The 13,351-nt window shown below is 44.7% G+C and overlaps 2 protein-coding genes across 3 annotated transcripts in view; one reads left to right on the forward strand and one right to left on the reverse strand.

Annotated features, from left to right (window-relative positions):
- Nucleotides 1-5,523, reverse strand: part of LOC140430238 (diacylglycerol O-acyltransferase 1-like) — a 475,807-nt gene extending 470,284 nt beyond the window's left edge. The window contains exon 1 of the mRNA XM_072517667.1: nucleotides 5,079-5,523. Within this exon, the coding sequence (XP_072373768.1) occupies nucleotides 5,079-5,227 (149 nt within the window). The 5' untranslated portion in view covers nucleotides 5,228-5,523. The remainder of the gene's footprint in view (nucleotides 1-5,078) is intronic.
- A 23-nt stretch (nucleotides 5,524-5,546) lies between these two features.
- Nucleotides 5,547-13,351, forward strand: part of gins3 (GINS complex subunit 3) — a 59,107-nt gene continuing 51,302 nt past the window's right edge. For both annotated transcript variants that reach the window (XM_072518532.1, XM_072518530.1), the window contains exon 1: nucleotides 5,547-5,892. In XM_072518532.1, the coding sequence (XP_072374633.1) occupies nucleotides 5,722-5,892 (171 nt within the window). In that variant the 5' untranslated portion in view covers nucleotides 5,547-5,721. The remainder of the gene's footprint in view (nucleotides 5,893-13,351) is intronic.

Genomic DNA, 13,351 nt, shown 5'->3' on the forward strand with positions numbered 1-13,351 from the left:
GAAGGTTGGAACCTGCCTTCTCAGAAAATCCCGTACCTGCAGATATCTGAACCCATTCCCTGCTGGCAGTTCAAATTTTCTCCTCCAAATCCTTCAAGCTAGGAAGCTCCAGTCTATAAATAGATCTCCCATCCTCTCAATTCCTACTCTCTGCCATTTCTGAAATCCTCCATCCAGTCTTCCCGCCACAAAGCGATGGTTGTTGTAAATCGGGGCCCAGATCGATGCTCCCTCCACTCTCCTATATTTTCTCCACTGTCCCCAGACTCAGAGCCGCCACCACCACATGGCTTGTGGAGTACCGGGCCGCCGAGAACAGCAGAGGTGCCGTTATCAGTGACCCCAAACTAGTGTTCTTACACGATGCCGCTGCTACTCGCTCCCACACCAACTCCCCTCCCCAACTACCCACTTCCTAATCATGGCTATATTAGCCGCCCAGTAGTAGTTACAAAAGTTCGGCAGCGTCACCACTCCCCCAGACTACGCTCCAACAACACTTGGTACCGGTGCATTTTAGTGATTATCGCCCTCGGCTGTTCCCCATCTCTGGGCTTTGGGCGAAGCGACCGGTGGGCTCGGTATATTTCTGGTGGGTTGGGGAAGCTATCCTTTCCCACCAAATTGTCCAGCATTTGGGCCATGTAGTCGGTGAGTATCTATCTTGGATCTCCTCCAGCAGGCCCACAATCCACAGGTTTTGGCACCTCGATCGGTTTTCCTGGTCACTCCCTTCAGACTCCCCTGCGTTGCGACTAACCTTGATACGTCTTTTTCTAGGGCGGCGATCTGGTCGCCCTGGTCTGTTGCGGCCTTCTTCAGCTCTTTTATGGTGCTTTTATGAGCTTCCAGTTGCCTCTCTGCCTTGTCAAGGGCCACCTGCCGGCAGCTTGGATGTCGGTTTTCGTCTCTTCTCTGTGTTCTCTCAGTTCTCTTAAGAGAAATATCCTGACACCCATCTCCTTTTATGCGGGAGCCTCCTTCGCGTTCTGGCGATGCCCGAGTTTTGCCGCCTCGTGCGTCTGCCGGCTCAGCCATTTGCTTCTACTAGTTTTTTTCTACTAGTTTCCACGTGGCCTCTGGAGTGGTTGTTATTTGGCGTTGCAATTGGTTGAGGTGTGAGGATGTTTTTTCCTTCGTATTAGCAGGCTATTTCGGCTGAAAGAGCCTATTTTCAGGTTTGTGGGAGGAGAGCCACCTGATGTGCGACTTCTCAGCACATCCTCGTCACCAGAAACCCCCCGGCCACCAGACAACTCCTCATCACCATCTTCATTTTGGACACTCCTGGGTGCGCGTTGTGAGGGACTTTTAAACCGATTTCCTGGCCCTTCGCTGGAACAATAACCCTTGTGTCCCAGAGGAGGATACCATCTTCTACGGTCAGCTCTGAGAACTTAAGAGGAGAAAGCCTTCAATTCACCTGGTTGTCGTTGATGCTGGCCACCGTACAGCACCAGATGCTGCACGTTGGCAAGGATGGAGCCCATTTGTGTCCAGTCATGAATAAATGATGCAGTGGTGGGAAGGAGTTAATAAAATTCAGGACAGCAGCCATCTTGTCCACGTAGGGGGGTTTGCGGACTTGATCTGAAGAGGAAGATGGCTGATCGTAACAAACAGAAAGTCCTTTGACTGCTTGCAGTGGGCAAAGTACTGAGCGTACCCAACCAGCTTGTGCTTTAAAATTCAAAACATAATGTGCAACATTAAATGTGATTCCACAATTGGACATTTGCTAAACAATCCTAAGGGTGGTAAGAATTAAGTTGACAACAAATTTAAGATTACCCATCAGAATCGCAGTGTGGCTCTCTTGTGCATGTTGGTAGCTACATATATTTGTACACAGGGCCCTGTACTTTGCAGAAAGCACACGTACGCACATTGCCCTTTTTTCAACTTAGCAAAATAGGCAACAGCCATTCCCTGATTAATTCCCCAGAGTAATGGCTGATCAGAGTCAACCTGCTTGGATTGATTTGAAGCAAAGCTTGGCAGTTAACTGTCAGTAATCAGTTAATTGGTACATTTGTCATGACAACACCTCTACTAACAGAGTTCACTTGACAACCAATCAACATTCTCTTCTCAATGTGCAAATTGTTGTTCCCTTCACAATTTCCCATCACAATTTGCAAATTGCACTTGCAAATTGGCCCTTTTTCTGGATGCCACTAGTGAGGTGCCACAGGGTTCGGTCCTTGGGCCCCAGCTATTTACAACCTATATTAACGACTTGGATACAGGGATAGAAGGATCTCTAGCCAAATTTGCAGATGACACAAAAATAGGTGGGATAGTAAGTTGCAATGAGGAAATAAGAACCTACAAATGGATATGGATAGGTTGGAGAGTGGGCCAAAATGTGGCAGATGGAGTTTAACGTGGATACGTGCGAGGTCAGTCATGCATTTTGGTCAAAAAAATGGAACAGCAACTTATTATCTAAATGAGGAGAGACATAGGGGTGCTCCGATGCAGAGGTATTTGGATGTCCTTGAGCATGAGTCACAGAAAACGAACATGCAGGTGCAGCAAATAAGGAAAGCAAATGGAATGTTGGCATTTATAGCAAAAGGAATGGAGTATAAAGGTAAGGAAGCGTTGTTGCAACTTTACAAGGCAATGGTACGGTCGCAACTGGAGTATTGTGTAGTTTTGGTCCCCTTATTTGAGGAAAGATGTAGAGGCATTGGAGGCAGTTCAGAGGAGGTTCACTAGATTGATTCCAAAGATATGGGGTTTGTCATATGAGGAGAGATTGAACAGTTTAGGCCTATACTCTCTAGAGTTTAGAAGAATGAGAGATCATCTAATTGAGGTATAAAAGATGCTAAAAGGTATGGATAAAGTAGACGTGGAGCTGATGCTTCCTCTTGTGGGGCATTCTAAAACGAGAGGTCATAATCTTAGATAAAGAGGTAGCAAATCTCAAACAGATTTGAGGAAAAATTACTTCTCCCAAAGGGTTGTGAATCTGTGGAATTCACTACCCCAGAGTGCAGTGGATGCAGGGACAGTGAGTAAATTTAAGGAAGAATTTGACAGATTTTTAATTGGCAATGGGTTGAAGGGTTATGGAGAAAGGGCAGGACGGTGGAGTTGAGGGCAGGATGGGATCAGCCATTATCACATTGAGGGTGTTAGGCTCTAGAGGCTAAATTGCCTACTCCACCTCCCAGGTCATGTGTTCTAGGGAGAAGATGCTCTGGCTGATTTTGCAATCCAGCTCTTGGCCAGTAACATTGTAGGTAGCAGATAAGGAACATATCAGCCATGACAGAATGGCAGAGCAGACTCGATGGGCCGAATGGCTTAACCCTGCTGCTATATGTTATGAACTTACAATAAATCTGGAGTATCACGTGTGATTCGGGGCACCGCACTTTCGGAAGGATGTGAAAGCATCAGAGAGGGTGCAAAAAAGAATCTCAAGAATGCCCCTCGGAATGAAGAGGCTCAGTTACAAGATAGATTGCAGAAACTAGAGATGGGCTCCTTAGAGATGAGAAAATTGAGGTCAAAATCACAAGGGATCTAGACAGAGTAGACTGAATGAAACCATACCCATTGGCAGATAGGTAATCAGTAGACACTATTTAATGGTGATGGGCAAAAGCAGCAAAGGTAATGTGAGCAAATCTTTTTTTAAATGCAGCTGAGTGGTTAGGATCACAAATGGCTGAGAATGTGATGGAGGCAGATTCAATCGAGGTATTCAAAAGAGAATTTGGTAATTATCCTATGAAAAAAAAATGCAGGAGTACAGGTTAAGGTAGAAAGGGCAGCACAGTGGCACACTGCTACCTCACAGCACCAGGGACCCAGGTTCGATTCCGACCTCGGGTAACTGTCTGTGTGGAGTCTTGTATATTTTAGTGTGCGTATTAAGCTCCTCCCACAGACCAATGATGTGCAGATTAGGTGGATTGGCTATGCTAAAGACTGTCCACCATCTACAAGGCACAAGTCAGGAGTGTAATGGAATACTCTCCACTTGCCTGGATGAGTGCATCTCCCACAACACTCAAAGCTCAACACCATCCAGGACAAAGCAGCCCACTTGATTGCTCCCCCTTCCCCAAACATTCAAACCCTCCACCATCGACAAACAGCGATAGCTGTGTGTACCATCTACAAGATTATCATAGAATTTACAGTGCAGAAGGAGGTCATTCGGCCCATCGAGTCTGCACTGCAGTAACTCGCCAAGGTTCCTTTAGCACTTTCCAAATCCACAACCAGTACCTTTTAGGACAAGAGCAGCAGATACCTGGGAACCCCACCACCTGGATGTTCTCATCCAAGTCACCACCATGACTTGGAAAGAGATAGCCGCCATTCCTTCATTGTTGCTGGAGTAAAATCCTGGAACTTCCTCCCTTACAGCACTGTGCGTGTACCTACATCACAGGGACTGCCACGGTTCAAGGCAGCTCACCTCCACCTTCTGAAGGACAACCAGGGATGGGCAAGAAATGCTGGTCTAACCAGCAACACACACATATGATAAATGATTTTTAAAATAATTGCCCCTTAGGGTGAGGTTGCAGGAATAGGCTGGGGGATTAGGCCTAGGTAGTGTGGCCGGTGGTCTCGATTTGCCGAATGGCCGCCTTCTGCACTGTGGGGATTCTATAAAACGTCATGTGAGAAAAATGCGAGAAAAAACATTTTCACACAACCAGTGTGGCGGCTCTGAAATCCACTGCCTGCAAGTGTGGTGGAGACAGGTTCAATGGCGACATTCAAGGGGGCATTAGATAATTACATGAATAGAAACAACATGGAAGGGGACAGGGGAAAGGCTGGGGGATGACACTCGGCCATAATGCTCGCTTGGAGAACCCCTGCAGATACAATGTGCTAAGTGGCCTCCTTTTCCGTTTCACAATTCTGAGATTCTCTGAGGTAGGGTCGTGGGACGAGATGAATTGCTTTTTTTTTTGAGGCCATGCGCACACGACGGTGGAATGGTATTAGCCATTCCCTGACTGACTCCTCCATCCAATTAGTCTGAATGGGCTTAATGATGGTACGCATTCGCGGCAGGTGCGGACGCCTCGAGCACTCACCACATCTTCCGGCGCATCTCCTCCACCAGGTCCTCGTAGAACTTGGACCGTTCGACGGTTTGGGGCTTCACGTGCAAGTTAGAAAAACGCGCGGCACTCTTCTTCCTCGACTTCGAAGGGGTGTCAGAATAATCCGACTGGCTCGCCATTCTCTATGTCGTCTCGTCCAATTGCTTCCCCTTCCCTCCTCAAGCCTGTCCTAGTTCCCTCCTCCACTACCACCACCCGCCTCTTCACCGTCCCAACCTTGCCGCCAGTTCGTTCCCTTTTCAAAAACCAACCGGCCACCCGCCGCGCGCCAGGACAGGAAGGCGCGCGCGAGTTCGGTGACGTAATTCTCGAAGACGTCACCGCAACTGGCGTCATTTTCATGACGTCATTGACCCGCACTGCTTCTATATTTTGGTGCGTGTATTAAGTGACGTGATGGTTTATGAATCACCGCAATCCTGCCCCCTAGCACACTGCACCCATCCCACCGTTTTATAAAATTTCGATTTTCATAACACCAGCACAATCGATCTCTCTGTGCTCGGCATCTTCTCCCTTGCGGTCTGGGCGGGAGATTTGAATGCTTACCCGTTTCCGGCAGCTCGATCTCCCTCACCTCCCCCTCCCCTAACTAACCGGCTCGGGCCTGGTTATGCCGCGCTCGGAGTCCTACATGCCGGTCGCTCCGGGAGGGCTGGATGAGAACTTCTTCAGCCTGGACGACATCCTGATGACCCAGGAGAAGATCCCGTGTCGGACTGAGATGGTGCTGCCACGCCTGGGCTTCCTGGACAAGAGCAGCGAGGCCGATCTCATCCCCGAGGTAAGATTGGCGGCCTGGCCGCTGTCAAGTGCGGCTAGACTGGGAAGGAGAAAAGGGATCGCTTCGCTGTTTCCGGGATTCCCAAAGGTCACGTAAACAAACTGAAGGAAAGGAGCGTTGATGGGAGTAACATCAATGTAATTGTAACATCAGATGTAGAGACGGAAGCTGTTATTTTCCTGTGGTACCTGAGTAATGCCCCTAATTTTGTATAAACTAAGGGACAAAATCAAGCTAGTTGCCTTTTCTTCCCAAAGACAAATCAATATAGATTAACGATTTGGTTGTAAACCCCCTGCGCAAATTTATTTAATCCCTAACAGATCAGAATCCTAAAACAATTTGTCCACCTGAAGTCCTTCACACAAACTTATTTTTTAATCCTCTATGTTTTCAGTCCTGTATTTACCTCAGCAACTTAATATCCCTGGTTCGAGTTGATGAATGAGATTTTCTCAATCCTCAAAGGATTCTGTTTTTATTACCAGTTCTGTAGCCTAAAACTTGATAGAACGAAGTCCATTCATTTATACAAATTTGGGTGGCTGGACTTTTTTTTAATGTGTGCACAAAGAAAATTACAGCACAGGAACAGGCCCTTCATCTCTCCAAGTCTGTGCCGATCACGTGTCCAATCTGGACCAAACGTCTGTATCCTTCTGTACCCCGTCTGTTCATGTGTCTATCAAGATAAGTCTGAAAGGTCGCTAACTATCTGCCTCCACCACCACCTTCCGTGTAAAAAAAACTTCCCCCCACATCTCCACTGAACCTACCCCCCCCCCCCCCCCCCCCCCTCATCTTGAACTTGTGCCCCCTTGTAATTGTAATTTCCTCCCTGGGAAAAAGTCTCCAACTGTTCACCCTATCTATACCCCTCAGTTTTATAAACTTCTATCAGTTCGCCCCTCAGCCTCTGTCTTTCTAGGGAGAACAATCCCAGTTTATTCAATCTCTCCTCATAGCTAATATCCTCCACAACAGGCAACATCCTGGTAAACCTTTTCTGTACTTTCTCCAAAGCCTCCATGTCCTTCTGGTGGTGTGGTCTGTATTCCAAATGTGGCCTAACCGACGTTCTATATAGCTAACATAATTTGCGAGCTTTTATGCTCGATACCTTGTCCTATGAGGGCAAGCATGCCATGTGCTTTCTTTACCACCATTTTCACCTGTGCTGCCACTTTTAAAGATCTGTGAGCCTGCACACCCAGATATCTGTGTCTATGCTCCTGATGGTTCTGCCATTTATTTGATAGCTCCCGCCTGAATTGATTTACCAAATTACATCACCTCACATTTGTCCGAGTTAAATTCCATCTGCCATTTCGCAGCCTATCTATATCCTGCTGTATTCTCTGACACTCTTCATCATTATCAATTCCAGCCTCTGGTGACTGTGGAGTTTGCACTTGCTCCCCGTTTCTGCGTGGGTTTCCTCCGGGTGCTCTGGCTTCTTCCCACAGTCCAAAGATGTGCAGGTTAGGTGGATTCGCCATTCTAAATTGCCCCTTCGTGTTCAAAAGGATAGGTGGTGTTACTGGGTTACGGGGATAGGATGGAGGAGTGGGCTTAAGTGGGTGCTCCTTCTAAGGGCCAGTGCAGACCCGATGGGCTGAATGGCCTCATTTTGCACTGTAAATTCTATGATTCTATCCGCAACTCTTCATCCCTGACCCCATGTGATTTAATCTTTTCCACCAGCCTGCCATGAGGGACCTTGTCAAATGCTTTACTAAAATCCATGTGGACAACATCCACAGCCCTTCCCTCATCAATCATTTTTGTCACCTCAAGAAACTCAATTCAATTTGTGAGACATGACCTCCCTCGTACAAAACCATGCTGTCCATCACTAATAAGACCATTCACTTCCAAATGTGCATAGATCTTATCTCTGAGAATAATTTCACTATCACTGACATCAAGCTCACTGGCCTATGTTTACCTGGGTTATCCTTTGAGTATAAAAATTGTCACGTGAGAGTACCTTTAAGAAATGGGTGTTTAAGAAATGTACCTTTAAGAAATGGAGCTGCTCATGTTACTGGAGTGATGTCAAGAGTGTGGGTGGAGCTGAGCTCTACTTATGCTTTTTAGTTTCAGTTTGAGAAAAAGCTTGGGTATGTCTGTGTTTTTCAATGAGCTGCATCTGAAGTCTGCCATCCAAAGACTATGGATCATTTGGTGAAATCGGAATTGTAAACAGTCTCATTATTGAATGTAAACCTAGTGTGCTCCTGTTTGAAGGTTTGTTAAGTATTTTGGATGTTAAAAAAACAGCATACAGATTACTTAGTGTTGTATTCTTTGGGGGGTGTATTTGAATTAATGGTTGCTAAGATATTCATTGTTTGTTTTAAAAAGGTTAACTTGAGTTCATAGAATAAACATTGTTTTGTTTTTAAAAATACTCGTCCATTTCTGCTGTACCATACCTGTAGAGTAAGCCGTGTGCTCCCCACACCATAACAATTGGGGTCTCCAGGGGGATAAAAATCTATCTATTGGATTGGCTTAGTGAACTTAAAGACAGTGAGGGGTGAGCATATTGTGGTTGCTTTTCAGGTGTGGTATTTTAGTTTAAGTGGGGAGTGTGTTGTGGACAATCGCTCTTTCAGAGGCTCAGAAGTTTTTGTGGGTGGAGACGGTCACACGCAGTACTTTACGGACAGAGACTAAAAGCAGACTGCTAGATTTGGCAAAAACATCGCAGTTAACATTACCTGACAAAATGCGAAAAGATGAGGTAATTATGGCGGTACTAAGCATTTAAAATTGCCTGAGCTACAGTTTGACTCATTGGAAATGGCAAGAATTCAGTTGCAAATGAAACATGAGAAAGAATTAAAGCAGCTTGAATACGAAAGAGAGAGAGAGGAAAAAGAAAAGGAGAGAGAAGAAAGGAGAAAAGAAAGAATAGCTTTCAGAACAAAAAGAAAGAGAAAGGGAGATACAGATCAGGGAAAAACATAGAGAGAGAGTTTGAACTTCAGAAAATGGCCATGAAACATGACAGTCAATTAAAATTGGCAGACATAAAGGGAAACGTACAGTTGGATGATAGTGAGAAAGGGCGTCAAAGTTGAAGGCTTGGTGGGAATCTATTTAAATATGTCCAAGCATTGCCAAGGTTTGATGAGAAGGAGGTGGAAGCCTTTTTCATTTCATTTGAGAAGGTAGCTAAACAAATGAAATGGCCACAGGACATGTGGGTATTACTGATTCAAACAAAGCTGGTAGGTAGAGCTAGTGAAGTGTTTGCATCACTACCGGAGGAGGTATCCGGGACGTAATGAGGAGGTGAAAAAATCCATCTTGGGTGCATATGAACTAATGCCTGAAGCTTACATGATGTGGAGATGCCGGCGTTGGACTGGGGTGAGCACAGTACGAAGTCTTACAACACCAGGTTAAAGTCCAACGGGTTTGTTTCGAAGTCACTAGCTTTCGGAGCGCTGCTCCTTCCTCAGGTGAATGAAGAGGTATGTTCCAGAAACACATATATAGACAAATTCAAAGATGCCAAACAATGCTTGGAATGCGACCATTAGCAGGTGATTAAATCTTTACAGATCCAGAGATGGGGTAACCCCAGGTTAAAGAGGTGTGAATTGTATCAAGCCAGGACAGTTGGTAGGATTTCGCAGGCCAGATGGTGGGGGATGAATGTAATGTGACATGAATCCCAGGTCCCGGTTGAGGCCGCACTCATGTGTGCGGAACTTAGCTATAAGTTTGTGCTCGGCGATTCTGCGTTGTTGCGCGTCCTGAAGGCCGCCTTGGAGAACGCTTACCCGGAGATCAGAGGCTGAATGCCCTTGACTGCTGAAGTGTTCGCCGACTGGAAGGGAACATTCCTGCCTGGTGATTGTTGCGCGATGTCCGTTCATTCGTTGTCTATATATGTGTTTCTGGAACATACCTCTTCATTCACCTGAGGAAGGAGCAGCGCTCCGAAAGCTAGTGACATCGAAACAAACCTGTTGGACTTTAACCTGGTGTTGTAAGACTTCGTACTGAAGCTTACAGACAAAAGTTTAGAAATTTAAGGAAAGAATTTGGTCAAATATACATGGAGTTTGAAAGGATCAAACAAAGTAATTTTGATAGGTGGTTAAGGGCTTTGAAAATAGATCAAACGTATGAGGTTCTCAGAGAAATTATACTTTTGGACGAGTTCAAAAATTCAATTCCTGATGTAGTGAGAACTCATGTGGAAGAGCAGAGAGTTAAAACTGCGAGATTAGCAGCAGAAATGGCAGACGACTATGAATTAGTTCATAAATCAAAGATTGGTTTCCAACATCAGTTTCAGCCTGTGAGGGATAGAAACTGGGGATATGAGAAATACACAAGTGGTAAAGGTAAAGGTGATCTGATGGGCGATAATAAGGAGTGTGCACCTCAGATTTAAAAAGAAATCCAGGAAGGTGGAAAAGAAATGAAAAGTTTTAAATTTAAAGTAATAAAATAGGCCATGTAAAGTCACAGTGTTGGTGGTTGAAGAAAAACACTGGGAAGGCTGATGTTGTAAAACAGGATAAGACAGTGGGGTTTGTTAGAGTGGTAAAGGAAAGGCCAAGGGAAGCGAACGACGTGCAAAAGATTGTACAGCCTGTTCAAGAGGCGATGATAAGAAAATGCCAGATGTCTTTAAAGAATCTACTTGTGTGGGTACCGTTTACTCATGTGTATCAGGAGGAGCAGGTAAAGAAGCCACAATTTTAAGAGATACGGGAGCTAGTCACTCTTTAATGGTAAGAGATGAGGAGTTATGTAGTCTGGGAAGAATGTTGCCAGAAAAGGTGGTAATATGTGGAATTCCGGGTGAGAGGAGCAGCGTTCCATTATATACGGTAAGGTTGGAAAGTCAAGTCAAGAGTGGTGAAGTTGTAGCCACCTGGTTTGGCCACGTCCCAACTTTAAAATGGAGATCCGCAAAGAATGCAGGGAAATTCAGTCAAAACAAGCAGGTGCAAAGTTTCCTGTGTATCAGAACTTACAGAAACCCAGACAGCACTGAAACTAACAGCCATCTGCATATTAATGAACGATCCCCGGGAAACAGTTAAGGTAAACAGGGCCAAGCCAGACTCCTCGGCGCCAGCCGGAGCCAAGACAAAGGAAGGCCAACGGATACTTAGGGACCACCCAGCGATCAGGGAACAGTTCCAGTATTGGAGAAATCGATCCAAGTGATCAGAACGTAGTCCAATCACTTGGAACCAGGTACGGGGTCTGCCCAAAAGGGCGTGAAGCCCCTGGGGACTATAAAATAGAGTCCCCAAGTTCAATTCGTCCTTCTTGGCAGGGTCAATCAGCAGCTCGAACCAACCCTTGACAGTGACCTGCCTAGCTGCTACATCAACCAAGTAAGTCTCCATTCAACGCACGCTACGAGATAGGCGCTCCTAGCTACCAGTCCATACCAGCTTTGAAGCCTGCAGATTCAGAACCCGAACGAAAGGCTATTTGTTCCCCTGACCTGGTGGGCCAGTTCCAAAGCTAAGTATAGGCCTATAGTATAGAGATAGTCTAGAAAGTAGAGTTTTATGCACGAGCAGCGATTGTCTGTGTATAATAAATGTGTTTTGATTTGAAACTTACTAATTGGTGTATTGAGTTATTGATCAGTACTTGAACTTGAACCTCGTGGCGGTGTCATAAAGATACCTGGCGACTCTAGAGCAAAGGTTATAGAAACAGAGCAAATTAAGTAAAGATACAACGGGCAACATTTACTGCTGTGTCTGAGCCAAATTAAGAACCAACCAAAAGTTAGCAACAAAATGGTAGTAGGAGTAATAGAGAAACTATCTTGTCCAGGAATACAGTTTATCTTGGGTAATCGCAAGTGGGAGTGATGCCCACTGTGGTTGATAAGCCAGTGGAACATAAGACAACTGAAGTGTTGAAGGACGAATACCCTGGGATTTTTCCGGATTGTGTAGTAACAAGGTCGCAAAGTCACAGGTTAAGACGAGGCGAAATCAAAGAGTGAAGATGAAGTTGAAGTGCAATTATCAGAAACGATTTTTGATCAGATGGTTGAAAAAGAGCAAGAACAGGTGGAGGATGAGATGGATATTTTTAGTTCAGGAAAATTGGCGGAGATACAACAATAAGATATAGAAATAAAACGGATGTATCAGAAAGCATACATGGAAGAGGAATCTGAGTGTATACCAGAGTGATATTACCGTAAAAGTGATGTCTTGATGAGAAAATGGAGACCTTTACATATGCAGGCGGATGAAAAGTGGGCAGAAGTTAATCAAGTAGTATTGCCAGTAGGGTATAGAAAGGAGGTGTTGCGAGTTGCACATGAGGTACCAGTGGGAGGTCATTCTGGAATAAGGAAAACTCAAGCTAAAATCCAGAAACATTTTTATTGGCCTGGACTACATAAAGATGTAGTTAAATTTTGTCAATCATGTCGTCACACATGTCAAGTGATAGGGAAACTTCAACCAGTGATAAAACCAGCGCCCTTAATACCCATTCCAGCATTTGAGGAACCTTTTACAAGGGTCCTAATTGATTGCGTAGGACCGCTTCCTAAAGCGAAAAGTGGGAATCAATATCTTTTGACTATAATGGATGTGTCTACTAGGTTTCCAGAGGCCATTCCAGTACGTAATATTACAGCTAAAAAGATTGTGGAGGAGTTACTCAAATTCTTTACTAGATATGGACTACCCACAGAAATACAATCGGATCAAGGAACAAAAGTTATGGATAACTTAGGAATAAAACAATTTAAATCAACTGCGTACCATCCAGAATCGCAAGCAGCGTTCGAAAGGTGGCATCAGACATTAAAGACAACGTTGAGGGCTTTTTGTCAAGATGATCCAGAGGATTGGGATAAAGGAATTCCATTCGTACTGTTTGCAATTAGGACGCACCTAATGAGTCAACCAAATTTAGTCCTTTTGAACTAATTGGTCATGAGGTAAGAGGGTCACTTAAATTGATTAAGGAAAAATTGGTGAGTGAGAAATCGGAAATTACATTATTGGATTACATGTCAAATGTAGGGAACAATTAAATAGAGCAGGTGAATTGGCTAGACAACATTTAAACGGTGTCCAAAATGTGATGAAACGGGTAGCGGAAAATAAATCAAAAGTTTGTAGTTTTGCCAGTGGAGATAAAGTTTTAGTGTTGTTACCAGTGGTAGGGGAGCCTTTAAAAGCTAGGTTTTGTGGACTTTATCAGATTGAAAGGAAATTAAGTGAAGTGAATTATGTGGTTAAAAACACCAGATAGAAGGAAGAATCACCGAGTGTGTCATGTAAATATGCTTAAAAGGTACTTTGAAAGGGAAGGAGATGAAAAGGAGGAGGTTTTAATGATTCTAACTCAAAGTGACGAACCAAATCCAGATGACTGTGATTTTGACATACCTCAAATTAAATTGGATAATGAGGATGTTCTTAAAAATTGGGATAAA

This window comes from Scyliorhinus torazame, chromosome 10 (genome assembly GCF_047496885.1).
Source record: "Scyliorhinus torazame isolate Kashiwa2021f chromosome 10, sScyTor2.1, whole genome shotgun sequence".
Classification (NCBI taxonomy): domain Eukaryota; kingdom Metazoa; phylum Chordata; class Chondrichthyes; order Carcharhiniformes; family Scyliorhinidae; genus Scyliorhinus; species Scyliorhinus torazame.